The sequence below is a fragment of the Pteropus vampyrus genome, unplaced genomic scaffold (assembly GCF_000151845.1).
Source record: "Pteropus vampyrus isolate Shadow unplaced genomic scaffold, Pvam_2.0 Scaffold4, whole genome shotgun sequence".
In the NCBI taxonomy this organism is placed as follows: Eukaryota; Metazoa; Chordata; class Mammalia; order Chiroptera; family Pteropodidae; genus Pteropus; species Pteropus vampyrus.
The window spans coordinates 16,587,819-16,614,527 of NW_011888785.1; the positions used below are offsets into that span (position 1 = coordinate 16,587,819).

General features: G+C 40.0%; 1 protein-coding gene across 2 annotated transcripts in view; it reads right to left on the bottom strand.

Annotated features, from left to right (window-relative positions):
* CDK14 (cyclin dependent kinase 14) overlaps nt 1-26,709 on the bottom strand; it is a 546,209-nt gene that overhangs the window by 146,420 nt on the left and 373,080 nt on the right. For both annotated transcript variants that reach the window (XM_011363849.2, XM_023533297.1), the window contains exon 10: nt 2,089-2,152. In XM_011363849.2, coding sequence (XP_011362151.1) covers nt 2,089-2,152 — 64 coding nt within the window. The remainder of the gene's footprint in view (nt 1-2,088; nt 2,153-26,709) is intronic.

Sequence of the window (26,709 nt, forward strand, 5' to 3'; positions counted from 1 at the left end):
CGTCATGGCTCAGACTTTTTTGTTTTCCCTGACTTTCTAAGGCACTCTTTGTGGGTAGGCGTGGAGGTGAGACCATAGACTGATATTTTTCTCCCCTGGGAATGTATATCTTCTTCCTCTGGAGTATGAGGCCCAGACAGTCAGAGACTAGGACCCTTGATGGTCTGGTTATATGCTGCATGGAAGGGCTCACAGATTTGATTCCTTTGCCTCAGTCTATTATCTTATCTCCCCTTAACTCCTCCCAAGCCAACTGGAGAAGCATTGATCACATCTACTCATCCACAAGCCCCAAGCACTGCTGGGAATATCTTCCTTGCTTGTTAGCACCCACACCTTAAACCAACTAAACGTTATTCTTCTGGACCCCCATTACCTTCTGTGTATCATGTGTCTGTAGTGACACGTGAACGTAATATAATAACTTACACATACATATGTCTATCAGAGGAGTCACATAAGTAATGTCTATTTTAAACACTCATTATAATTCAGAGCAACAAATGTTTATTGAACAACAAAATATATACTATGCACAGTCCGTAATCTCATGAAATTCCCAACCTGTGAGCTTATTTTGCACTATATTATATTACTTTCCAGAATACAATTTAATAAATGCTTTTGTATGTTGTTAATGAGGATAAGTTCTATTTACACCAAAATAAACAAATTACTCCATGTTTAATAGTACAAAAACTTGGCAGGTGAAATGACTGCCTTAATTGTTCCTTTCTGCCTCTAACTTTACTCATTTAAAATCTTTTCACATCTTCCTCTGTTTTATTTCCCAAGACTTCATACTTTAGATACTAACGAGAGGAAGCTAACTTTCTCTAAGAGCCCACATTTGGAACATTTATAAAGAGCTGTGTTCTCACTTAGCCTCCATCAGGAACAACTGGAGCAGTTAGAGGATGATTCTTGCTTCATTAAAAAAAAAAAAAAGAGAGAGAGAGAAGAAAATCCATCTTAAATTGTTAAGTTTCTATAGTCTTTTAGATCATAGAAGTTCTTTAAAAATTTCTGTAAAAGTACAAAGAGTCCTTGGGGCACTGAAGAAGATAAAAGAGTTCTCAGCACACTCTACACTTTCAGAAGAAAAATATTAAGAATAAAAATAGTTTCCCAATTCAGTCATTCTTTGGGATTGATAATTTATTCCTGATGGTCCCCCAAAAGAGGGGAAGAGGAGAAAAAGAATATACTTGGCTCCCCTAACAGGAATTATTCAGAGCTCTTTTCCTTCATAAAATAATGAACTATTAGATCTTCCACAAAATCCTTTTCAGTAATTTTATGGTGGGTCTGCATTTTATAAAGCATGTTTTGTAAAGGAGAAAAAAAAAAAAAAACAACCAACAAGAGACTCACTTTACAATAATTCATTCTACTGATTTTTATTAACTTTCTAATTCCAAACCTTTCATTCCTCCTACAAAAGTTGAATAGACCATGTTTAAGATTCTTCTAAATGTACTAAAACTAAAAGTTTCTTGACTGCCACCTACTGGTTAGAGAAAAGTGACAGTTTATTTTTAAAATTCTGCATTTTCTCTCAAGATTTTCCAGTTTAGGGGTTTAGATAATTTACATTATAAAAGACTGACTATCATACAATAGGACACTCAGAACATTTAGTATGTTTAAATTCAGATTAATTTGATCATATGTTTCTAGTTTTTAAGGAAGAAATCAAAATGTGGTATTTTTCTTTTTACAATTTAATACTTTTCTTAGTATTATCACAAGAAGTCACACAGTGTAGTACTCCGATTTAAATTTTGGTTTTGTAGACATAGATGCTAGTCTAACTGATGATAAAATCAATGGTTATGTTAAGATTATCCAGTCTAACCAAATGAAGCACATTCTGATGAAAATCTCTCACGAGAGATATCATTTATTCGATCTTTACAGACAAATGTAAAAATAAAAAAAAAAATTCCATTAATAGGTAGAATATACAATGGCAGAAGTAACCAGAATTTTTCAAGATAATATATTAATTAGCTTGAGGGGGAACATTTACATCCTTACCCTTTGCATGGAGGAAGCATTTAGTCATTTGTAATTAATGAAACGTACCTGGTTTAAAATGTGGTAAAGAATGAACTCCAGGCCAAGTGTCCTCATTTGGCGTTCCAAGAACCTAGTGGAGAGCAGGAAATTGGGAAAACAGAATTATTACTTCCAAAGCACTCAAAATCTTCCAGTGTAGAAAACAGTACACTGAATATGATGAACTCTGGATTTCTTTTTTCCATTATTGTGCGCCAGGGATTTTATTTCAGGAAAAACCAACCCAGCAAAAGAGCCGCCCAAGACGAATGTTTGTGTCTTAACAGACACAGCTGAATGCAGGAAGGCAAGCTACATCGGCTGCGTTTTATCAGTTCCAAACTTAATGAGCAGGTTTAGGGCTCAAATGATGAGTTGTCATCTTCATGCAACTGAATAAAGTATGTCCGTGCCCCTCATGATTATTTCACCCTTCACTCCGGCCGGTATCAGATGTTTCATCATTTAACAGTTCTAAGAATTCTGTCATTTCTTCCTCCCACACCCTCTGTCTGAACATCAGGATGTTTCGATGAAGCGGGACATTCAGCTTGGGAGGTCCCTATCTTCTCCTGGCCCAGCTGCTCATCACAGGCAACGTATTTAATTACATGACTTAGTTTCCTTGTACCAAAACACTGTTCTCCCTACACTTTTCCCTTTCTCTCTCTGCACTTCGACCTTCTTTCCCTGTGTGCTCCTCGGTCACCACAATGTTCAATCTGATTAAAAGGGTTTAAGGGCAATGCCAACTCACATATAGCTGGGCACACGCTCCGTCTGAACTTCCGACTCCACCATCTATTGCTATCTTATTCAATGATCATGGAGTCGAAGGGTTAAAAGCCCAGAGCCTGGAGAGAGACTCCTGGCTCCACTACTTACTTACTAGTCATGTGACCGTGGGCAAGAAATAACATCCCTGAGCTTCAATTGCCTCATTTGTAAACTGGAGGAGAGAACAGTACCTACCTCATCTGTGGAAAGAACACTACCTGGCATGCAGTAAGCACTACGTACCTATTAGATATTTTTCAAAGCACTGATAGCAAATGCGGCCATGTGAAGGAGGTGCTGGCCGTGTGGGAGAATCTAGTCCACCTACTTTTTCCACACTGACCCCTGGTGTGTTCTGACTCAAACAATCATGGACCAACATGAAGAGTCAAACAGGTCAGAAAGGGCAAAAGATAAAGCCAGAAGCTGGAAAACAGCAGGAATGGCCGATATCCTGGGAGGTAATGAAGCATGTTCACTTTTTCTCTGAGGATTAGCAGGCACCATGATGCAGTAAGGAAATTTTGAGCTCTGATTATTTACGCATCTATTTACTAGGCGGGGACAGGGCTGTTGAGTCAAGGGTGGCATACACAGACGAGTGCTTCACTTACTGCTTCTTACTCTGGTAAATCGAGGTTAAATACATGTATTATGTTGCTCACTGAAACACTGAATCTGGGTTCAGGGGATCTTTTAAATTGTAACTAGTTAATTTTGCGGACTATTTAATGCGAATGTTAATAGGCAGATCTACACAAACGAGGCCACACCAGTGAAGGGTGGGGTGGGGGTGGGAAAGAAACTGCCCGGAAGAGTTGTAAGATAAGGAAATTGACCAAGACACTATGTCTGACACGAACGATTCTGGTATCGGTATCTGTGCAAAAGGCATTTCTCCCTTTCTTTTCACTAAATTCTGACCATGAATTCAAGACGAGCAAGTGTGTGGGCGGCACACACAGCCCATTTGGGGAAGCTCCGCTTTGAGCCCACCCTGAATTCCGCATGAAGGACAAAGGAGTCCGACGTGATTAAACTTTAGCAACTAAAGGGAGAAACTTTCAGCTCAGAAATCATGACTTGATCACAACTAATGCATCACATATGAAAGGGACCCTCTGAAGGTTTTATAAAGAATGAAAAGTCCAGCCAGAACCTGAACCTCGTTCCCTCCTCATAAAGGTATGTTGGTCACCTGACTGTACCTCTTTCTACAATGCTGTGTTAGCAACTCTTTTTCATAGGCACTATCCTATCCTCATCCAGATTCAGTGTTCTTTTTCAAAGTGATTATCAAATGTTATGGCCATCTCAAAAATCACCTGCAAAAAAGAAAATGTCTCCCCCTCCCTCCGCCGCCCCCAGTTATAACAGCATTGCTGATGAGATTCCAGACCTCAAATTCTTCTCCTGCCTATGACACCTGGGCCATTGGCACAGGAAATACAAAGTGGGCAGAAAGTGGGCAAAAGGAAAAGAAGAATTAAAAGTCAATTTTGTTTCTTGTAAAAGCCTTTTTGGGAAAGGCAATTTGGGTGAAATATATGGTTAGAGATGATAGGCTACTTGTGCCCTAGAAAAAGTGGATGTGTGTTGTCTCTTATGTCAGAATTTCGTTTATATTAATCAACTAAGAAATTCCACTACCAAGATATTTTAAAGTTAGAAGGAAAAAGAGGCATTCTCTAAAAGCCAAAAATAATCTTTTACAAATACAACAGTGCAAAAAAAAAAAAAAATGCATCTCATTTGCCATCAACGTTTAAAATGTGGTCATCACATCTGTAAATAAGCATCTGAGGCCTCTTTTAATCTTAAAGTGACATGCTATGATATGCTAAAAAGTCTTCTACATATTCATTTAAGCAGCTTCACCTTAAACCAGTGCCTTGGTTTGCACATCCCCCTGTTCCTTTATTGGTTCACCTCCTCACTGGGCTAACATTTACCGAAGTCATCACATAGACAGAGGGATGGGCCTGAGGTGCTCCCACTGTGGTGAGGCAGATGCACAGCGGCAGCGATGAGCTGCCTTCAACACAGGTGTCCCCTCAGAGGTGTGCGGTAGAAGGTGAGAACCCAAAGTGGGATGTGCTTGAGCCTACCTGAAGGTGAGGAGAAAAGCTGCGCGGAGAGGATCATTTAGTGGGAGAGGGAACACTGAGTAATGGTTAGCCAAGACAAGAAAGGGTGGGGGTGTCAGCACAGTATTCTGGTTATAAGAAAGGGCTTATGTCAAAATACCGTTAGTTCTCCTAATTCTCACGCCACTCGTGCCCCTATGGCTTCCCTCAATGGTTTCCTCTTCCAGAATGTTCTGCCCATGACTGGTCAGATTAACTCCTACCTCTGACTTGAGCTTTAGCTCACGGGTCACCTTTTCCTGAGGCTTTCAGGACTTGCTTTCAGGACTTGGTTCAAGTTACATGTGGTGACCTTTGCGATCTCTGAGGGCTTTTTGTAGGACCTATCTAGTGTAGGAACTATCCACTGCCTCGTAATTGTTAGATTACTCGTCTGTCTCCCCACTGGATTGTGGACCCCAGAGCAAAGACTATAATGTCTGTCTTTGGATCCCTAGTGCCTGCCATGTGCTGGCATCAAATCTATAGTCAGTAAATGCTGACTAAGTAAATGAATGGTGTGTCTGGGTGACAGTGTGAAGTTTTGTGTGACTGTGTTATGAGACAGGAGGCTAGGGACAGATCCTGAATCCAAAGAAACTATATTTTATCTGTTTCAGATTTTCTCAAACTACAGGTTGCATGACCCATTGGGAGATTGTAAATTTCATTTAGAGTATTAACCTCAGCATTTTTCAAAACAAGGAACAAAGAAAACATATTAGAGGGTAACATGCATGGTAAAGATACATATTGTTTTAAATGAAACTTTTGTTCAAGTTGTATCCATGTGTGCCAGCAATACTATGAGTCATGATGTAAAATGCATTTCCTACTGTTTAAGAGCCGTCCTATAGGGAACAAGATGTTGGTAGCTGAAATCAAGAATGCAGGCAATAAAGCAAGTTTGGGGGCAGAGGGCAATGAGTACCGTTCTGGGCCTGTTAAATGTTAGAAATGACTGTAGGTCAAGATAGGGGATGTGTAAAGTGCAGCTGGAAATACAGACATGGATCTTGGGAAAGGAATTTAAGATGGTGGGGGTGGGGGGAACATTTGAAACTCTTTAGCATACACATGGTAGTAGAAAGCAAATGCCAAAATATAGCTACAAAATGGTCTTAGTTCCCTATACTCGTATATATACAGTTCCCAGAAGGGTGGCTCTGTGATTTCCTGGACTTTTAGCATCTGTTAAAGAAAAACCTACCTTATCAGTAGGTTTCACTGCCTGTCCCTGATAAACTATGATTTAAGGACCTCAAACTTACTCTTCCAGATTAACCTATGCACTGACAGGTACAACTTAAATCTCACCCATCCTGACAGCCTCTTTGATAGGCAGAAGAAGACACTAAGAAAAAGAGGGCCCTCTCTGCTGAAACATCTACTTTACAAAGAACAAAAGAGAAGCAAATTCTAAACTTCTGGAGCTCAGAGTTCAAGAACTAGTGTCTGTCAGAAATATTTACTTACCCTTCTAGATTATTAATAGTTCCACTAGTTCTCACATCTGCTGGTCTTTGCTTCTGCACCAGCCCCAGGGCTGCTGAAAGGGGTCCCTGGGCTTTCCCTGAAGCATGCCTGTAGTTTAAGCAGGAGGGCTGCTGCTAGTTCTTTCAGGGTCAAGGGGTCAGGAGTTTCCAACAGAAACTCTGGCACAGAGGAATTCTGGCCAACCGAATGCAGATAAGTTGTCTCGCGCAAGTGTGTGCTAATGAAGCGACGTGGAATATGCCAGGTTCGCACTTTAGCGTCTCTCATTTTATGAGCCGGGCACTCTACAGTGGTACCGACAACTTCAAACTGACTTAGCAATGAATCTAAGGAAATAGAGAACAACCGAATAACTTTTCTGAGTCTTAAACTGAAACTTTAAAAGTCTTAACTTTTAACATTAGAACTTTTAAAAGTCCTAAACATTAAAAGTCTTAAACTGAAACTTTAAAAATCCGTATATGTGTGTGTGTGTGTGTGTGTGTGTGTGTGTATACACACACACACACACATATATATACACACACATATATATATAAAATAATGACTGCTTCCTAGCTGTACTGCTTTAGGTTCTGGGAGATGCCTGCAGTGAGAAGCCCTAAACAAAACTCGCGAAGAGGCACAGCAGAACTCGGCTTGGCTACCTCGCACTCCACTCTGGAACAGATGGTATAAAGGTCAGAGATGAGCCAGAGAGAAAGGAGAACTTAGGAGACTCTCCCTTGCTGGCTTTCAGGAAGCAAGCAGTCACGTTGGGAAGGCCACAAGGAACTGAAGGTAGCCTCAGACAACAGCCAGCAAGAACCTGAGGGAGGCTCTCAGTCCAACAGCTTGCAAGAAAGTGAATGTTGCCAACAACCACACGAGCTTGGAAGTGCATCCTCTCCCAGTTGACCCTCACATGACTGCAGACCCAGCTGACACTCTGCTTGCAGCCCTGTCAAGACTTTAAAGCAGATCACCTACTAAGCCCAGCCCCGACTCGACCCACAGGAATTGTGAGCTGATGAATGTGTACTGTTGGTAAGTTTTTGGTAATACTGTTATGCAGCAATAAACAACTAACATAAATTTAATCATTAAATCATACATACTAGCCAGAGCACATCTGAATTGCTGTCCAATACTAGGTGCTGCCTGTGAAAAGGGACACAAATCAACAAAGCCATCTTCTATGGGATATATCCAGAAAGGTCAGGGGGTGGTGGACCCTTGTCCCATGAGACAGATCGTCGAAAACGTTTACCCTCGATGAGAAAAACAATGGTTTGGGACATTATCTAGAATAGACCGAGTATTGCCATGTTGATGGCGGACAGACTTGTGTTGTGATGAGTCAGACAAAAAATACGGGAAGTGGGGTAAGATATGAGTTTGCAACAAAGAAGGAACATTCTACTGACAGGAGCTGTAGCAGATGAATAGACAGGCTTATGAGGTTTAACTGGAGCTAAAGACTGTACTGTATCACATTTTGCATTCAGATCTAATAAGGATCAAATTCTGCCTCCATAGATGCAAGAGTCAAATGCAGTAAAATTCTGATGTAATACCACAACAAATAGTTTGGGTGATAAAGTGAGGACATGTATTTATATCTATCTTTGTTTTTATCTGGCTGAATCAGGGTAGATAGGGAGAAGTGAGTTGATAAGGAAAAGGGTATGATTAGATGAAGGAGGGTAGAAAAGGTATGGATGAAAGCTTTCCTTTCCATTTCCTATCCAAAGTAAGTATCAGTGTTCATTATTTTGCAGGTAACCAGCACAATCAATGGTGGATATCGGAATATTTTCCAGCAGCAAGATAAGCAAAATATATGTATGAATGTGGTATACACACACAATATTTCTCTCTTCTATCCTTCCCTAAAGCCTAAACTAAAGCGCCACTCGATAAAGGATTATAGTGTTCGAGCTGTTTATTTTTGGCGATGGCCAATGGCATACAGGTTGGACATGGGATTAGAAAAGCTGCCTTCAAATGCTGATTCAGGATTGTTTTTCACTGAGCCATGGAACCTGTAGAGAGATTCTGCAGAGCAGGGAGCTTTACCTGAAAAAGGCCAGCAGGGGGAGTCACCGGACTGAGAAAATGAAATGCTCCCGAGGCTTTGGACAGCTGCTTGAATATTTAATAAGCAGCTCAACTGAAGTTGCTGGATTAAAAGAGATGATGTTTCCAAAATATTGAGCAGAGTTTTCAACATGGCAAAGACTTAGATGAGTAGCAATCCCCAAAAGTGAAGGACAGATTTTAAAGTTTTATTTAAAGTGAGCTTGATGCACCTGCTAGAAGGTAAAGGTCTGGTTTAGTGGTACGTGGCTGCACATGGGGATCATCTGAGAAGCATTAAAAAAAAAAATAGATTAAAGATGCTAAAGACTGGGACACAGCCTCAGAACTCTGATTTAATTGGCTGAGCTGCAGCCTAGGTGTGTGGAATTTTGTAAACTTTCCCACTGATTCTAATGTCAGATAAGGGTGGGACCACCGGCCTGATCTACACAGGCAATCTCTCAGAGGTCCTCAGTGTAGTTAGGTGGTTTATAGATTTTTTTTTAAAAAGTCCTCAGCCTGGATTCAGAGGGCCAGAAAAGATTCTCAGTAGATGAATGAAAAAAAAAAAACAAGCATCTGGTTGTTAGATAAATTAGAGGTTCACTAGAAAATAAATTTGAAACTACTCCAGAAAATGCTCAAATAACTGGAAAATTCTGCAGTAAAAGCAGCTCATTTCAAATGTTTTCCTCCAATGAAATTTTTATTCTTTTACCTCTCTCTTTTCTCCTAGTATTTCTAAACCCTGATTCCCTCATCGATTTCACTGTCGTCTCAGTGGCTTTCTCTTCTTTTCACTGAGTCATGTTACTGTGACACTGACTTCAGATTATCTGTCCCCGACTGCACACTGCGGAGCCACCAGGCGGAAATGTATGCGCACAGGTTGTTGTTTGGGAGCCGGAGAGTGAAGGCTGCAGAGGCTGGAGGGGGCGATGTTGCCATGTGAGCACAGCAGAACTAGGCTGCCTGCTTGAAGCAGCAGCACAAAATGTGGAAAAATGAAGCCAAAGAGGGGGACTTGGAAGCAGAAGCGCGAGATGCTGGAGCCTTGCTACTCGAAGCGTGGCTCACGAACTCGCAGCATCGGCACCACCCGCGGCACGAAGGTCAGGCCCCGCTCCCGACCCGATGAATCAGAATCTATAATTCAACACCAGCCCCAGGTGATGCACATGTACACGGAGGTTTGAGAAGCACTGCTTTAAAAAATTCATTCGAACTGGAGTTTTTAGACCTACGAAGCACAAGTAGCAAGGAGGAAGTTACAGCCACAGATACACCTCTATCTTTCAAATAAAACGTTTGGAAAGGAGAGGTCGTGGGTGGTTTCAAGTTCAGTGGTGTGGGTGGCTCCTATCGGGAGCTGCTGCAGATGACAATGATGGCGCGGAGGGCTGGCTCGGCATTCTAGAAACCAGAGCTCATCCACTGGAACCTGCCCTCTTGTCCTTACGTTAACAGTCTTATACCCTGGGTGTCTCTTAGAGCAAGAGGCTTCCAATGGTTCCTGGACACTGGCAGGATGTACATAATAATTTAAAAAAATACTAGGTTCATCCACTGATGTTCTTTACTTCAGCTGAAAACTTGAGGCCAATTAAAATTCTATGACATATATATGTGTCATACATTACATATAACACATGCCCAAATAGATCATCTTTTCTTTTTCTTGAATGAAAACAGTTTTCCTATTTACTGAGCATAAACTGTGTTTATTGCCCTCAAAAATGTAGTATTTTAAATATTAAAATTTAATGTTAATATTTATATAAACATTTAATATTAATATAAACATTAAAATTTTAATGGACAAAGATATTTATAACAGATTTATAACACTATGAAACTTTGTGTTTTAGAAAATAGCTTAAAAACATGTTAATAGGAATGTATTAGTTTCCTGTGGGTGCTGTAATAAATAACAAAAAACTTGGTGGCTTAAAAGAACAGAAATTTAATTCTCTCAAAGTTATGGAGTTGTAAATTAGAAATCAGTTTCACGGGGCTGAAATCAAGATGTCAGCATGGTCACCCTCCGAGCGGCTCCAGAGGAGAATCTGTTTCTTGCCTCTTCCAGCTCTGGGGCTAAGGGCATTCTTGGATTTGGTTTGTGGCCATATCACTCCAATCTTTGCCTCCTTTTCCTCTTCTGTATCAAATCTCCTCTGTCACTCTCTTTTAAGGATGCTAATGACTGCAGTTAGGGACCACACGGATAATCCAGGATAATCTCATTTCAAGATCCTTAACTTAATACCATCTGTAAAAACCCATTTTACAAATAGGTAAGGTTATAGGTCCAAGGATTAGGGACTAATATCTTTGGGCATTCATTATTCAGCCCACTAGAGTAAAATTACCATTTATATAATATTATTTATAAATGATACTCAAAATGGATATTTTATACATAGAAAACATGAAATAAACAGGAAACGTGTCTACTTGCAGCAATAACTACTTCATACAAGCTGCTCTACTCTTGGCAATTTTAAACCTAATATTTGATGAGGCGTCATCAATCCAATGAAATAGGAAATATTGGCTACTCTGCAGATGAGAACACTATACTGCACAGAGGGGTGCTTGTCTAGGTCCCCTAGGAGAGAGGAACAGAACCAGGACGCAACCTGGATTTATGTCTGGTGACCTTCTCACCTTGTCACTCAGATGCTGGCACAACATTACTAATAGGACACAACTCATCTCAGTTGAGTTCTAAAGCAACTTGCGTGTGTGAGACCAGCAAAGGCCGACAGACGGACGCTGAATGGTTGGTCAGGCGACCTCACTAGCTAAGTGACTCCCTTCCTCCGAGCAGGTGCATAGATGCTATGCTTGGTATGACCTACTAGACATCGATTGGCTTCAAAGTCAAGGGCTGATACTTCCATATAGCTGTTTCCTAAGAAAACCAATTTTGTCACTCACTCTTATTTGATCCTAATGAAAGTAACAGAAGTGTTTATCTCTCAAACCAAAGAGAAGAGAATGTATTTATTATTTTTCCTTCCTGTAAACCTAGTGCACAGAATGTTGTTTTAATTAACATAATAAGCACCCCTGAGCCTGCCAGCCCAGACAAGAGCTGGCTTATCAACAACCATCACATCTAATCTTATGGCTCAGGCCCCATGCAATCACCGAGCCTCCCCAACCCGAAGTAAGCTACAACCTGAATCACATTCATCATTCTCTACCTTTTCTTTTTATGTCATTTTATCATCCTTAGAAAGATTACAAAATATTTTTATATTATTTTAAATTTTATATATAGGATATAATGCCATAGCTAATCTTTTTTTTAACTTAACATTGGTTGCTAAGATCCATCCAAACTCTTATGTGACTATTATGTGAATGGAATATTATTCATCCACTCTCTTATTAATGGGTATTTATGTTGTTTATAAGCTTCTGTCCAGGATTCTGGAAAAAAACTTGCATCGTGTGAAAATGGCAAGTTGAAAGGTCAGCAGCCATCGTATTATCCCTTCACCACTATAAAATTCCATACTGCGAAAATAAAAAATTGGCACCGAAAATGGAATTGTGTTCCAACAATTTAAGAGCTGTTTGGAACTCAATATATTTTCCCAAAGAAACGATTTTCTACATGGTGGTTAGTCCCCAGGCTGATGCACAGAAGGCTGTTAAATTCATAACAAACCAAAAAGCACTACAGAGCCAAACCACCCCATACAACAGCATTTTCGATAAAAATGCAGCCACCATGGAGATCACAACACTTCTTGTGGAGGTGGCCAGGGAGCAGGACAGGGCTCCTGTCCTCAAGACTTACCACGCTCTACCCTGGGCAGCACCTCCAGCCCAGAGGAGGGAGACCGGGCAGGCCCAAGGCCTCCAAGCCCATGGGAGGCCAGGATGGGGACGGAGGCCAAGAACAGAAAGGGAGCTGTGACCTGGGAGAAGTGACAAGAGCCCTCACGGAAAGGGTGAGGGGTGGTCAAAAAGTGAATCACTTTCTCTGCATTTGTAACACTGGTCAGTAGGGGGCAATGCCACAGCAAGGTGGGGGCCTGAGGCAGCCCAAAGGACGTCTGCCTGGACTTTCCTCCTCTTCTTCATAGCCTGTTTAACCTCTTCTTTCACAGAGGTACCTACTTGCACTCAGGATGGAGGAGTGGAGAGGCAGAATGGGGGCTCCAGGAAGAAGTGGGGGGCACTGACAGGAAGTGCTCCTACCCCTTTGCTGTTGTGTATGCAGTGGTGGGGACGGGGGGAGGGAAAGCAGAACGAGGTAAAGGCTGTGCCCATACTGGGAGTATGTAGGTCAGGGCTGCCGACCGAAAGGGAATCCATACATCACCTGTTCTAAAAAAAGATGCTGCTATTCTTAGAGCTTTGAATGGGGGATGCAGAAATGTGTGAGTTACAACAAAATCTCTGGTAAGTTTACTAGCAGAAAGGCTGTTAAAAATTTAGGTCAAGAGAGTTCTATAGTATGTGCGACACAGGAAATATTTTATTATAGTTTTTTATGCAACCATACATAGACTATTTGGATATACAAAATTACAATTTCAACATATATATTCTTACAAATTTATTCATTTTTTCAGAAAAAGCTACTGAGAACCTGTTATTGTCAGGACGGTGCTCTAGAAGCCAGGATACAGCTAGTCCCCCAGGAAGGATGGTCGTCATCATAAGCTTTAGGTGTGCCGGCCCCAGAGGCCGAGTCCCGGTCAAGGACAGACTCAGTCTTAATGTAACACTCTCTTGGCAACTGATGTGCAGTTCCACAGACTGTCACCTACACAAGGGCTACTTATTCCTAACAAATTCAGTGGGTCAAGAACTGGTATTTGGAACACCACTGCTAAAATTTGGTGTTTATAATCTAAAATGAGTAAATTACTTAAGAGCTGAAAATGAGGGATTCTCTCAGGAAGTATGGCTGCCCCTTGGGCCCTGACAACGGTGGACGCTCCTGACAACAACAGAAGGGCTGCAGTTCAGCAGTTCTCTGGAAAACGCCGAGCTGTGGGTTCATCACCAGTGTTACAGTGGGCCGGCTATCACTTTCAATTGTTGTTATTCTTGATTTTAAATTCTAAGCAGGTGTTGAATCAGCCTTGTCAGCACCAGCTTAGATTATTGTGAGCTATTTGGTTAACTTCACATTTTATTTTAATGCATTTCTGCATCGATGGAATATTAGGCCAATTATTTTCCAATAACTAGAAATTATGACAGTTATGCATTGTGGGTTATATATGACTCAGCTAAGAGACTAATTAATGCAAAAGCAGATTATACTTGTATCTTCCTCATACCTTAATCAGTTTTTTTCAATAACTTATTGCTATGGACTGAATGTTTGTGTCCCCCCCGCCACCTCTCACCCCCCAAAAAAACCTCATTATGTTGAAATCCTACCCCGTAATGTGCTGATATCTGGAGATGGGATCTCTGGGAAACACTTAGAATTAGAGTAAATCAAGAGGGTGGGGCCCTCAGAATGGAATTAAGATCCTTATAAAAACGGGAGGAGACATGAGATCTCTCTGGACATACACTCCAAGGACAGTCATGTAAAGACATAACCAGAAAAAGGGCCCTCACCAAGAGAGGTGAGAATCTGTCTTCGAGGCGCTCCAGGGGAGAAGCACACAGATTTTAATTTATCCTTCATCATGACAGTTCGAACAGAGTTTACCATGTTCAGAGGGGCTGAGGGGAGAGGAGGAGGCTTCAGCATATATGAATATGAAATGTGATATAATGAATAATGAACCCTAAATCCTGTTCTCTGATTTACAGAGATATATAAATAATGTTGGAAACAGGCTGAGTGACTTGCAAGGGGAGCGTAGCTAATGGGGGCAGAGAGGAGAAAGAATGGTCTCTGGACTCGTGAGAACTAATGGGCTCTTCCCATTAGATTATGCCATAAAAATAATAATTTAAACACACATAATGACCTCTGACCATGAATATTATCCTCAAGTAAAGAACAAAATGGAAATTAAAGATACTCAAACAAACCAGGGGTTGGGTTATCTCTTCCTGTTCTCCATCACACTTTCATAAGACCACTCTGTTTTGTTATTTCTTAAAAAGTTGTTTTTACTCTGCGTTATCAGCACATCACAAAACATTACCAGGATGGCTTATTATTTTCAGTAAAGGATAGAGTTTCCCAAAAGTTAGGAATATAAACGTTGACAGAGCATGGCCTCCTTACACAGCTGTCAGTAGCTGCTTTTCCTCGACTCTCTCGTGAGGGCAGCATTTCATGGGTCCCTCTCCGCTGCCCTCATTCCCTCACTGACAGGTTACAGGGACAAAGGATAGCCTTACGAGACTGGCTGTCAACAAACAGGAGTGAAGGGCCAGCCCGACCAAGGTGCAAAGTCTTCTCATGACATTTAGAAAAAAGGCAGGTAACAGTCCTTTCAAAGAGCTCACCAGATTTTTTAGCATTTAGCCACCTCTGTCTTATGGTTACTTTTGATTAAAGAGGCTCACAGTGCAACACCTTGAAGAATGGGGATTGAGGCTTGTTAGGCATTTCTGAAAGATAAAAAATTAGGATTTTGGCCAATGGCACTGCTGCCTAAGAGTACTGGGGACTTATTCTTTTAGTAGATATGAAATTAAATTCAAAAAGGAAGAACACGCTCACTGCCACTCTTACCTTCCTGTACTGCTTGAGAGACAGTGCACAGGCAGTCGCACAAGGCCATCCTGGGTAGATGCATTTTCAGATTACACTGTAATTTACAAACAGAGCCATTTGTGCCTTTCTTTCTCTTACTAGCTTTGTCAAAGGGAGGCAGCAACCATATGATAAAGACATCCACGGTCCCTTAAAGTGCCAGACTTGAGTCCAAGAATGATCGCCACCATTTTCAGCGCTTTCTTATTCTAAGTACCATGCTTGCCTACATGCCATTTAATGAGAATGAAGTCATAAAACTCGCTGTCCTCTTCTAAATTATTCACTGAGTAAGCTTAAACCACCTGCTACTTGAACCAATGAGCTAGGTTTCCCCAAGATACCTTTGAAAATGTACTTTTCTATCTTTGGACAATCCTCTGCTAGAAACCCATCTCTTCTGAATAGGCTCTTCCATCGCTGACTTCAGAACTAAGAGATCCAAACAAAGTGGCAAAGGTAACAACTGTAGCATCGAGAGAGGTGATTAAGTTTTGTCATGGTGTGTTCATAATGTAAAGCAGAATTTGATTCTCTGATTAACACGTACTATGAAAAGTTCTGTGACTCGATTAGAAACAAACACCATGAAAATACACAGACCCTCCCACCCCTAACCCAGAAGACCTCACTTATTTTAGATGATGACAGTGGTGATGAAGGCACCTACAGACATTTCTTAAAAGTTACTTCAAAATTATTCAACATCATGTGCATTTGAAACCAGGCTGGACTGTGTTTAGAGTGAGGGGCGGGGAGAAAGCTCATAGTTGCTTGTGTACACGGAAGGCTCACGGTCGCAGACCTCAGAAGGGCGCACATGCGAGCATTAAGTACTCCAGGGTCTTTATTAGAGGAAGAAGAGTTTGGAGAGTGCCAGCCGAGGGAAAGGAGGGTCTGGGTCACTGCGCCAAGTGCTCCCTTTGAGCAGGACATGCTGATACATTATCTCATTTAATCCTCACAACAATGCCTCTGAGTGGGCCATATTCTCCCACGTTACAGATGAAGAAACTGAAGCTTACAGATGTTAAGGGTCTCAACTAAGGCTTTCCCACACAGGCAGAAGAACCAGGATTTCAAAAAAGCGACTAGCTCCAAAGTCCACACTCCTGATTAAGTATTACACCGCTTCTAGGTTCTAGGCTCAGGTGGTATCCTTCCTTCTGGGATGAAACTACTGATCCCAACCCAGTCGATTTTCTGGTTGGGAACTTGTCATCACATCTTGGAGGCAGCGAGGGGAAATGGGGAGGGGGAGGGGTGATCCTGACATGATGAGAGAACTCATTTCTTCTTTACCCTTGACAACCTCTCTATGTTATATATTTACCTCATTCAGTTTTAGAAGAGAGTAAGTCATCGCATCACATACTACAAGCCAATCTACGAGATGGAATTAGCTTATCTAACTAGCTGTGCTGCCTGGTGATTAAGAGACTATCTACCAGATATAAGTTTGCATCTTGGTCTGCCATTTACTTACCAACCACAGGATCTTGGTAGGCACTGTAAGAGTGTGGCCTCCAAAATCAATCCACACTCAAATCTTGACTTAAATATTTTGAATGCTATCACTTAACCTCTTTTACTCCAGTTAGTTAACTTCCCTGTGCTTCAGTTTCCTCTTTGAGAAAACAGGGATAACAAAGGTTAGCTACCTCAATGGATTCGTGGTAAGAAATGAGTTCATACATATAAAGTACTTAGAATACTATGTGACACTCAGGGAATGTTAGCTGCCATCACCATCATCACCATCATCATTTAAATACTATGTGACACTCAGTCAATGTTAGCTGCCATCACCATCATCACCATCATTTTGGTGGCTTGCTTAGCTTCTTTAAGACACACCTTCCTTTTATGATTAGGGAATAATAATAACACCTATTTCATAGCATTGTGAGAGTTAATGGGATAATGCATAAAAATGCTTAGTATGGCACTTTGTTAGATAATAGTAATAGTAGTAGTAATAATAATAAAAAATAATTTATCTATTTCCTGATTGTTGGACTTTTCTAATAGTCACAAGGACACAAAGAAATCTTTGTGTCCTTGTGACTATTTAGCAACTCCGAAAAGGCTAGTTTCTAAGCCAAATGATATGAATATTTTAAATTTTTTAAAAATTTTTTCTGTAGACTCATTATGCCAATTTATAATCTCATAAGAAGTGTGAGAGTACTTCTTTTGTCTTGCCAAGATTGATTAGTTTGAAAAATCTTTCCTGAATTATATATAACGTATATATACAGTTGAAGATACATATTATATATCTTGCTGAAGCTGTGGAAGTCAACTTTATAGACAGATCACTCCACCACTACTATAACCAACAAAAAAAATCAAACAAATTTCATGTCACAGTTTCATTTCATCATACAGAAAACAGATTTATGGAGTAGCAGGAACAGCCATGCACTTATTACAAAAATGGTAAATCGTGCGTACTGACAAATGAACAAGCCTCGGTGAGGACACTATCTCGCTGTGTGATTAGGTGGAGCTGTGATGTGAGCAGCATGACCTCATGAAGTACAGAGAGTCCTCAAGACAAGGAAGTCAACAGAAACCACAGTTTGCATGCTCCTGACAAAACCCCAGCTGTTAGTAATTTTGGAGGATTCAGTTGTTTCATTAGATGAAAAATGTCTATTCCAAAGGCTTAAAATACTGATGCTCCCAAAAGTTCTTCCTTACTTCCACATGGCATCAGTCTTAAAAGAGAGCATGGTGAGGGGCTCCAGAGGCCACGGGAGTAAGTTAAGGGGATGCAGCTTCTTACCATGCAGGAAATAATTCTTCTTGAGAGACTACGTATCAACCCAGAAAGAACTGACAAACTTTAAAAAAACAAAAAAACAAAAAAAACAGTGGAAAGAACCTAAAGGAGATTCATTCCAGTTGTTTTCTTTTCAGCTTGAACACAAACTTTAAAAAGTTGCTAATAAAAATATAATACACATGCCTATTTGTCTTATAGTAACTAGAGAGCCATATCTGTATTTATATAAATTTCAGTGCAATCTCTGCCTCTTGGCTCCTTGCTACACACATACCTGTGGTTTATTGTCTGTCTCTTTGACTAGAATATAAGATCTATGTGGGTGAGGATTCTCGCCAATTTATTCACTGTTGTAGTCCCATCACCTAGAACAATGCCTGACACCGAGCAGATGGTGAAATTATTTGTTGAATGCCACAAATGAATGGATGGAATCATTGAGAAGCTGAGGTTTGGAGACTTGCTTAGAGTCCCTGGATGGTTAGTGGCAAAGCCAGATGTAGTTGGTTGTATTATTAATCTTGATTCCTCATCCCTCTGCCATATGACTGTGCAGTTCCTCTATGGCACTTTGACTACTTTGGACAACGGAATGGGGTTGAAAGTAAAAGAGAAAATTACAAACTTAGGACTTAGAAGGAACAGAAGCATATGTTTCTGTTCACCATTCTTGCCCTTCTGCCATCGCCAGAGAAAAACATGCCCTGATTAGCCCACTGGTCTAAGGAGGAAGAAAATGCGTGGAGCAAACTGAGACTTAACCTGTAGTTGATGAACAGAGTTTGGATCAGCCAACACCAGCTAACCTGGGAGCATTGAACAAGAATAAATAATTGTTTTAAGCCACTGAATTTTGAAGTGGTTTGTTATGTAGCATTATCAAGGAATAGAAAGAGTTCTTTGTACTTCAAGTCCACCTGTGATCTTACTAACATGGAATTTCACAGCATGGGCATTCTGGGGAAGAAAGCCCTAAGCGGTAAAGAAAAATAAAATTAATGCTTTAATAGTCCTTTCATTGTCTATAGGATGCTTTGTGACCCTTATATTAAAAGCAGCTTTTAGGATAGAACATACCAAAGAACATAATTCTGCTAAAATGACAAAATGAATACATAAATGCTCTTCTGAAATTAAGTTCTTACAAGAAAAAAAAAAAAAAACTATACAGGATTAAAGAGAGAATAGAGGTGTTAACTGGAGCCAGGAGTTCAATAGCTAAGAAAGCCCAAGTCAATGTAGAGCTGACAGTGGTTAATCATCTACTTTCAAGATCTGAGAAGACTAAAAAGGATTTGATTTTTTGTAGCCTGGAGTCTCTGGCTGTACTTTAAAATATAGTATTATTGTCCATAATTCAGTCAAAATGGAAAATGGATCAAAGCTAGGTCTATTTGGTGTAATTTTCCTTGAGAAAGAACATAGAAAGAGCATCAAAGCTTAATACTACAGACATGAAAGAAGTCCCATGAAGCCACTAGTTGGATGGAGTTGTCCATTCACAGAGCTGAGACAGCCCGCAGGGCTGATGTTGACCTTGCAAGTAGAAGCAAACTTAGCACAGAGGCTGCTACATCTCTGCCAATAAGAACAGCAAAGATATTCTTACTTACTGTGGACTACTGTATGCCAGGCTCTCTTGGCTAAAAACTCTTCTCTACTTTACCTTCAATCATCACAATAACAGGCAAGGTACTCTTGTGTTCATGATACAGACAAGGCTCAGAAAGTGAAGTTTGTTGTATGAAGACAATCAGCTAGTAAATGGAGGAAGAGGGAAAAGAATAGAGAGCTCTGATACCAAAGCCTAGATTCTTTCTGCAATATTACAATGTTCCTCCAGTTTCTAAATAAAGATGGCTTCCTTTCCTTTCTCTTTCTTCCTGCTTCTTCTGTACTCAGGATTTCTAAGCCAGTTTGTATCTACTCATCAGTAATGACACGAACTATGTCATAAATTCACTCAGAAATAACACTGTCCCCATGCCTCTGTTCAGGATACACCACCACATTTGTCTACTGTTCGCCAGAACAAACGCTGGCAGATGCAAAGCCAATATAACTTGGTTTCATCCATGCTCTGAAATTGGATGAAGCTGGTAGCAGCACCATTATTTAGCTACGGAAATAATCTGGAAGGCTGGCTGGCTTTTTCACCCTGGTGGCCCTATAATTCAAAATGCTTTGTTATCTCTGTGCACAGATTTGCCTACTCACAGAACACGAATAATAACAGACTACAAGAGTGTTGGTCCCTCCTAACAGAGCTCTTTAAATACAGAACCGTTCCAGAAGCTCTGACACTCATCCACCATAAAGCATTGCCCATCTGTGCTGCTTATATCAGCACAAACACTTTGTCAGGCAGCTGAAGTAATCAATAATAGCAATACACAGACCAAAAGTCCAGCATTCAAGTGAGCATCACTAAGCATTCAGCCTACTGCTGAGCTGAAAGTTTATATGAAAGCTGATCAGGAGATGTCGTTTTAAAAATTTCCTCGAGGGGCAAGATGGCATAGAGTGTAGAAGCTTTGTACATCTCTTGTGACCACACCACGGATGTGATGAAACCACAGAGCAAACAGCAAGCAGAGTCGCCTGGGGTCTGGATGAACAGAGGCTCTACAATTAGGGTGAGAAATAAGAAATCACTCTGCAATGGTAGGAGGGGGCAGAGATGTGAGGTTGCCTGGCTCTGCGTCTGAACGAGACAGAGGCTGTGGTGTCCCTCTTAAAGGGGCCACAACCATGACTGAACGTTTGCGATGGCAGACTTGCTCGCTCTGAGCTCCAGCGCCACTGGGTGGCTGGGGTGGGGGCAGGGACATACGGGGCGATGCTGAGTTGTCAGGCTTCTGGGCTAGGGCTGGAGGCAAGGCTTTCTCCCAGGCAGAAGTGCTGGCAGCATCCCTTATTCCTCTGTTGTGCCCTCTCCCCTCCCAGTGTGGGGACACAGGCACTGCCATAGCTGAGACGTCATCAGACTGGATAACAGAGGTCATTCGCCCAGAGGACTCCCTGAAACTCCGCCCCTCCCACTTGTAGCCCCACCCAAGCCACATCCAGTGGTGTCCTCGGAGTGCTCTGTACCCTGTTCTGAGCAGCTCCAAGCCCTGCGCTGGTGGCACTTGGCCTCAATTTCTGGTGTGGCCTCTGGAGACAACTATAAGCACAGCACAGGTATCAGCTTCTAAACATTGGTTATAAGGATGTTCAATGAACTTAGTGGAAGAGTAGATGAACTCAGTGAGAACTTTAATGAAGAGATAAAAAACATAAAAATGGAGATGGAAATTATAAAAGAGAACCAGTCAGAAATGAAGACCACATTATCTGCTATACATAGTATATTAGACGGAATCAACAGCGTGGAATGAAACGGAAGTTTGAAATCACCAATACAGGAGATGAGGTGGTGGAGGGCACCCAGACAGAACAGCAATAAGAAAAAAGAATCCGAAAATGTGAAGATAATTTAAGAAGCCTATGGGACAACATTGAACATAACGATATTCACATCATAGGGATACCAGAGAAGAGAGAGAGCAAGAAGTCGAAAACCTATTTGAAGAAATAATGAGGAAAACTTCTTCAACCTGGTGAAGGAAGCAGACATACACCCCAGTAAGTTCAGAGAGTCCCAAACAAGATGAACTCAGAGGCCCACACCAAGACACATCATAATTAAAATGCCAAAGGTTAAATACAAAGAGAGAATCTTAAAAGCAGCAAGAGAAAAGCAGTTAGTTACCTACAAGGGGGCACCCATAGACTAAGCAGCCAATTTCTCAAAAGAAACTTTGCAGGACAGGAGGGCTTGGCACAAAATATTCAAAGTGATGAAAACCCAGGATCTATAACTAAGATTACTTTATCCAGCAAAGTGATCATTTAGAGTCGAAGGACAGATAAAGAACTTCTAAGACAAGAAAATGCTAAAGGAGTTCATCACCCTCATGCCAGTAGTACAGGAAATGTTTCTTTTTAAGAAGAAGAAAAAATATGTAGCAAAAATATGAATAAAGAAAGGCAATAACAAAATATCTATTAACAAGTACTTTAAATGAAAAAGAATTAAGTGCTTTAATCGATAGAGAGGGTGGCTGAATGGATAAAAAAACAAGACCCTTACGTATGCTGCCTACAAGAGACCCACTTCAGATTAAAAGACACACACAGACAAAAGGAAGAGGATAGATAAAGAGAGTGCATGATGGACCTAGTGGGTACTGTGCTGAATGTGTAAGTCAGACAGAGAAAGACAAATGCCATATGATGTCACATACAAGTGGAATCTAAAGAACAAAATAAACAACAGCAACAAAAATGGAAACAAACTCATAGATACAGAGAATATTTTGAGGGTTACTAGATGGGAGGGGGGTTGAGGGCATCAGTGAAAAAGGGCAAAGGGAATAAGAAGTACAAAACAGTGGTGGAGATACAAAGTGTAGTATAAGGAAGAGAGTCAACAATATTGTAATAAATATGTAAGGGGCCAAAGGGTACAAGGTTTATTGAGACGATCGCTTTGTGAACTATATAAATCTCTAAATCACTATACCGTACAACTTAAACTAATACATTACTATATACCAACTATAATTGGAAAACATTCATCGAACTGCATACTGTAAATATGAGCAACTGTCTATTATATTTCAAGAAAGCTGTAAAAAATGTGTTCTCTCTAAAAACTTTTAATTTCATCTTTAAAAATTTTATTGTGAAAATACTGTATGCAAGTAGCAAAATAATGATAATAATTAACAGTATATATGAGTAGTCGATAAAAAGTGAGTCTGTGAGCAGAGGCCCAGTCCTGAACTCTGCAGGAAACCTCCATCTGGAAATAGCTTGTGCACTCCCTGTACATCATGTCATATCCATCTGTTCAGCAGAATTCTCTCTTCCTTCCACTAATGGGCACTTAGACCTATTTTGTACTTTGCCTTTTTTTCTTTTACATATCTTTTAAATCTTTCCACATTGGAGAAAACAGTGGGGAACAAAGTCTTGGGTCAATCTCTTTTGAAAAGTGGAATGTATCTCACTAAGAAATATTAACTTCAGAGAAAATAGACCTGTGTCCTTAAACCATTTTGCCCATTACAAATGGGTTCCAGCTGGTAAAGTGAAGAAAGGGAATATCACCAGAACACAAGAACAGACAAACAAGAGTCCCATAGGGATTTAGACTGTCTTCTTCCTTGATATAAGGACTTTGTTTCTTATTTCCTTTTCCTCTTTCTCTTAACAGGAACAATAAATAGGCATACTGACATTTGTGGAAGGCTTTAACAAAGACCTCTTCTAGGTCACTTTCTGTGTCTCTACAGGCACTCACTACATTCTTATAAAGTTACTATAGATGATGCTGTTTAGTTTTGTTTGAAAGTTTGACAGATGAATAAAAAGTCACATGCACCCATACACACTTCTCCTATAGAATCTGGTTTCCAAAACCTTAAAACTTGCCATAAATGATGAATATAAAAAAGGCATCTAGTATATAGTAGCATTAGATTTACCACAGCAATGCCTGAGATAAACAACATGTATTCAGGTTTCAAATGCACCTTGATTCTGCTTTCACCTGGACTGCAAATCTCTCGGGAAATACTGACCAAATAGCTGATGATTGGACACAAGTTAGGTGGGCTATGGAGGAGTGACAAAAACATACAACTCCCATGGCCGACAGTCCAGGTGGAGCCATGTGGCATGCATCAAACAATTAGAGTATAATCAATAAACAATAGAAATCAACAATTGCAAACATCCATCTAGTGGACTGTATCACCTTTGATAATGGCTTTATGAATTTTCATCAGTCCTTGACAGTATTTTGGAATAGTCTTCTTTAAAATTGAGGGATACACAGAATTCAGTCCTTGAGGCCCGAACGGCTGCCAGAAATCACGATAAAACGAGAGGCATGTGTAAAGGGCGACTGGTAGTAACATGTTAGAGTATTACGGTCTTGCCGGCAGAGAACATATGTTAGATTTCAAATGTTCTCAAATAAAAATTCACAAGGGCAGAAACTCTAACTTGCAGGTAGATGGTTCTGCAGTTGGAGACTGGCTAGAAGGCTGCTTTTTCTCATAGGCAGCTCTCTGTCACTCCACAGCACCCTCCAGTATAACAGTAAAAGGGAACTATTTATTTAGCCATTGTTAGAACAGGCACTGTTCACTTTAGGTCAGTCATCCATTTCTGAAAAGTCAAAGTTCTACATTAAATGCTAACTGAGAGCCTAGTTCCCATTACTTTACGTGGGAGAAATTCTGACATGCTATAATCATGTCAACCCCAAACACCCAATCAATTCCCCCAAAATGTAATTAAAATGTAGTAATCTACTCATATATGTCACCAACTACCATTTTTAAGATACTTCTCGTAAAAGCAAAGAAATGTTTTGTGCGATGTTCATATACATTTTTTTTAAATATATATAAACATAGAACTGAGTCTTACCTATATTCTGTGAAGTAGAGTATGAACAATAAAGACTGAAAAAAATGCTGTCTATTAGGAAAAGGAATGCTGCGGATGTATCTGCAGTTGTGAGCAATGCTGGGTACAGATGGCATGCAGGATAAGCACAACCTGTGTGATCCGAATCACAAGTAAAGAGGAATTAGTAAGGGAAGAGTTCCTGAGGCTGCATGCACCTAGTGGCTAAGAAAACAAAACAAACAAAACAAAACAAAACAAAAACAGAGAGTGCCCAAAGAAGGGGTAATGGCCTGAGAAAAGAAAGAAAAATAGGAATGTGCTTGGTAAATAAGGGGATTCCATAAGGACACTGACCAGATTTGATAAAAAGGAAAAATGGGCATGTGAGTTTGAGTCAGATAAGAATAGATTATGGTGTCTGGACCTCAGCTAATGTAGAAAGACAGCAAGCAAAGGCACAGTAGACTAAGGCAAAATCAAATGACACATTACACGGAACTGTTAGATGAAGACAGCACGCTAGAAGAGAAATACACTAAGTATGTTAATAAATATTAGTGACAGTGAATAGACTTTTCAAAACTCAGTTTCAAGAATTATGTGTTTTAATATGAATAAGAAACAAATCAAAGACTTTGAGAGCTGAAAGGGGCATTTACAGTTGCCCCAGGCAACAGTGAATCTTTATAAACTGTTGGTCCATACAGCTAGGCAGTCACTGCAAACTGAGATAGACTGTCCCCTCACACATTCTGCAGCATACATCATAGTAGAACTTAATACTTATATCTTAAATCAAACAAGACTCTATTAATAACAATGACAACTAAGCTTTACTGGCAGCTAACTTGCTTTAATGACAATTAACCTATGATAAGTTTGTTTAAAATATCAGTGTGTTTAATGCACACAAAATCCCAATGCTGGGTTAGTACTACTGCTACCTCACATTTAGCCTGGTTACAATAGATGGTCTTCTAATAAAGATCAGGAAAAAAATTATCATTATATGTCATGGTTTATTCAATGCTGTAGAGTTGGTAATGAATAAACTATCATTCTAAACATTATCTCATGTTTTGACTCCAAGAAAAAAATGAGAAATTCACAAAGTAATCACTATTTCTGTTCTGCATTACTTTTGTGTTTTAGTTTTCCCCTGTTTATAACAAAGTATTGAGTTATAAAATAGAAAATCCCAAAATAAACTAATTTGAGGAGGCAAGGGGAGATAAATAGTGGACCTCTTAAGGTAAGAAAAAGGAAGTTTGTTTTGCAATTAAATTATATTCCCTTCTTCCCCAACCCCCAATTTCCCTGATACTAGAATTTTAAGTATTAAAACTTGGTTTACTTAATGTGTGACTTCAAAGCCAGTGTTGGATTATAATAAACTAAAGGTGAAGTTTGGTTGTGGAACCAGCAGAAAGATATGTCATTTAGTCTGATATTTTAAAGTCCTAATATCTTGACAAGTAACAAAAATGTCTTCAGTTTAACCACCAGAAGAGTTTCTGTGAGACACTCTTCTCAGCACATCTGTAACTATAAAAGAAAATAAAATTAGGTCACCTACTTTCTCGTCCAATTTTCCAATTTTGAAACGCTATTTCACTAGTCGCACAGACTCATGCAAGGCTGGAAACACTCTCTACCATTCTCTCCTGTGCAGAGCTAACCCTCTTTAGACTGAGTCTTAATTACATGTTACCTCAAATTAATCCCATTATATAAAGTTTGTGATTATTATAGTCAGACACTAAGTATTTTCCTAACTCGGAAATGCTTTTTCTTACCTCAAGGTAAATCAAGGAGAAGCAGCAGGAATAGAAAAATACAAGGATAATGAGACTGTGTGGTCTATAGAAAGATCTTTCTTTAAAAACACTGGTGAATTAATAGTATAAGAGCCTAGGTTTCAACCAGATTGGGGTTATTTATAAATAACAGAAGCTCAAATATTCTCAATGCCACAGTGACATTTAAAAAAAAGAAAAAAGAAAAAAAGGCCCCACGTGGAAAATAACCTGGCAGTTTCCTCTGATGATGTCTTTCTTTAAATCCTAAGTTTCTGAGTTTATAAAATTTTGAGAGGCTTTAGCTGAAAAAATAAGTTACAAAATTATAATAATTGGTAGAAGCAAGTGGACATACACAAAGAACAATCTATTGCCAGAAAGTAGAACTTAAAGTAGGAAGACGGTGAAAAATAGATTATTTTAACAGTAGCTGAT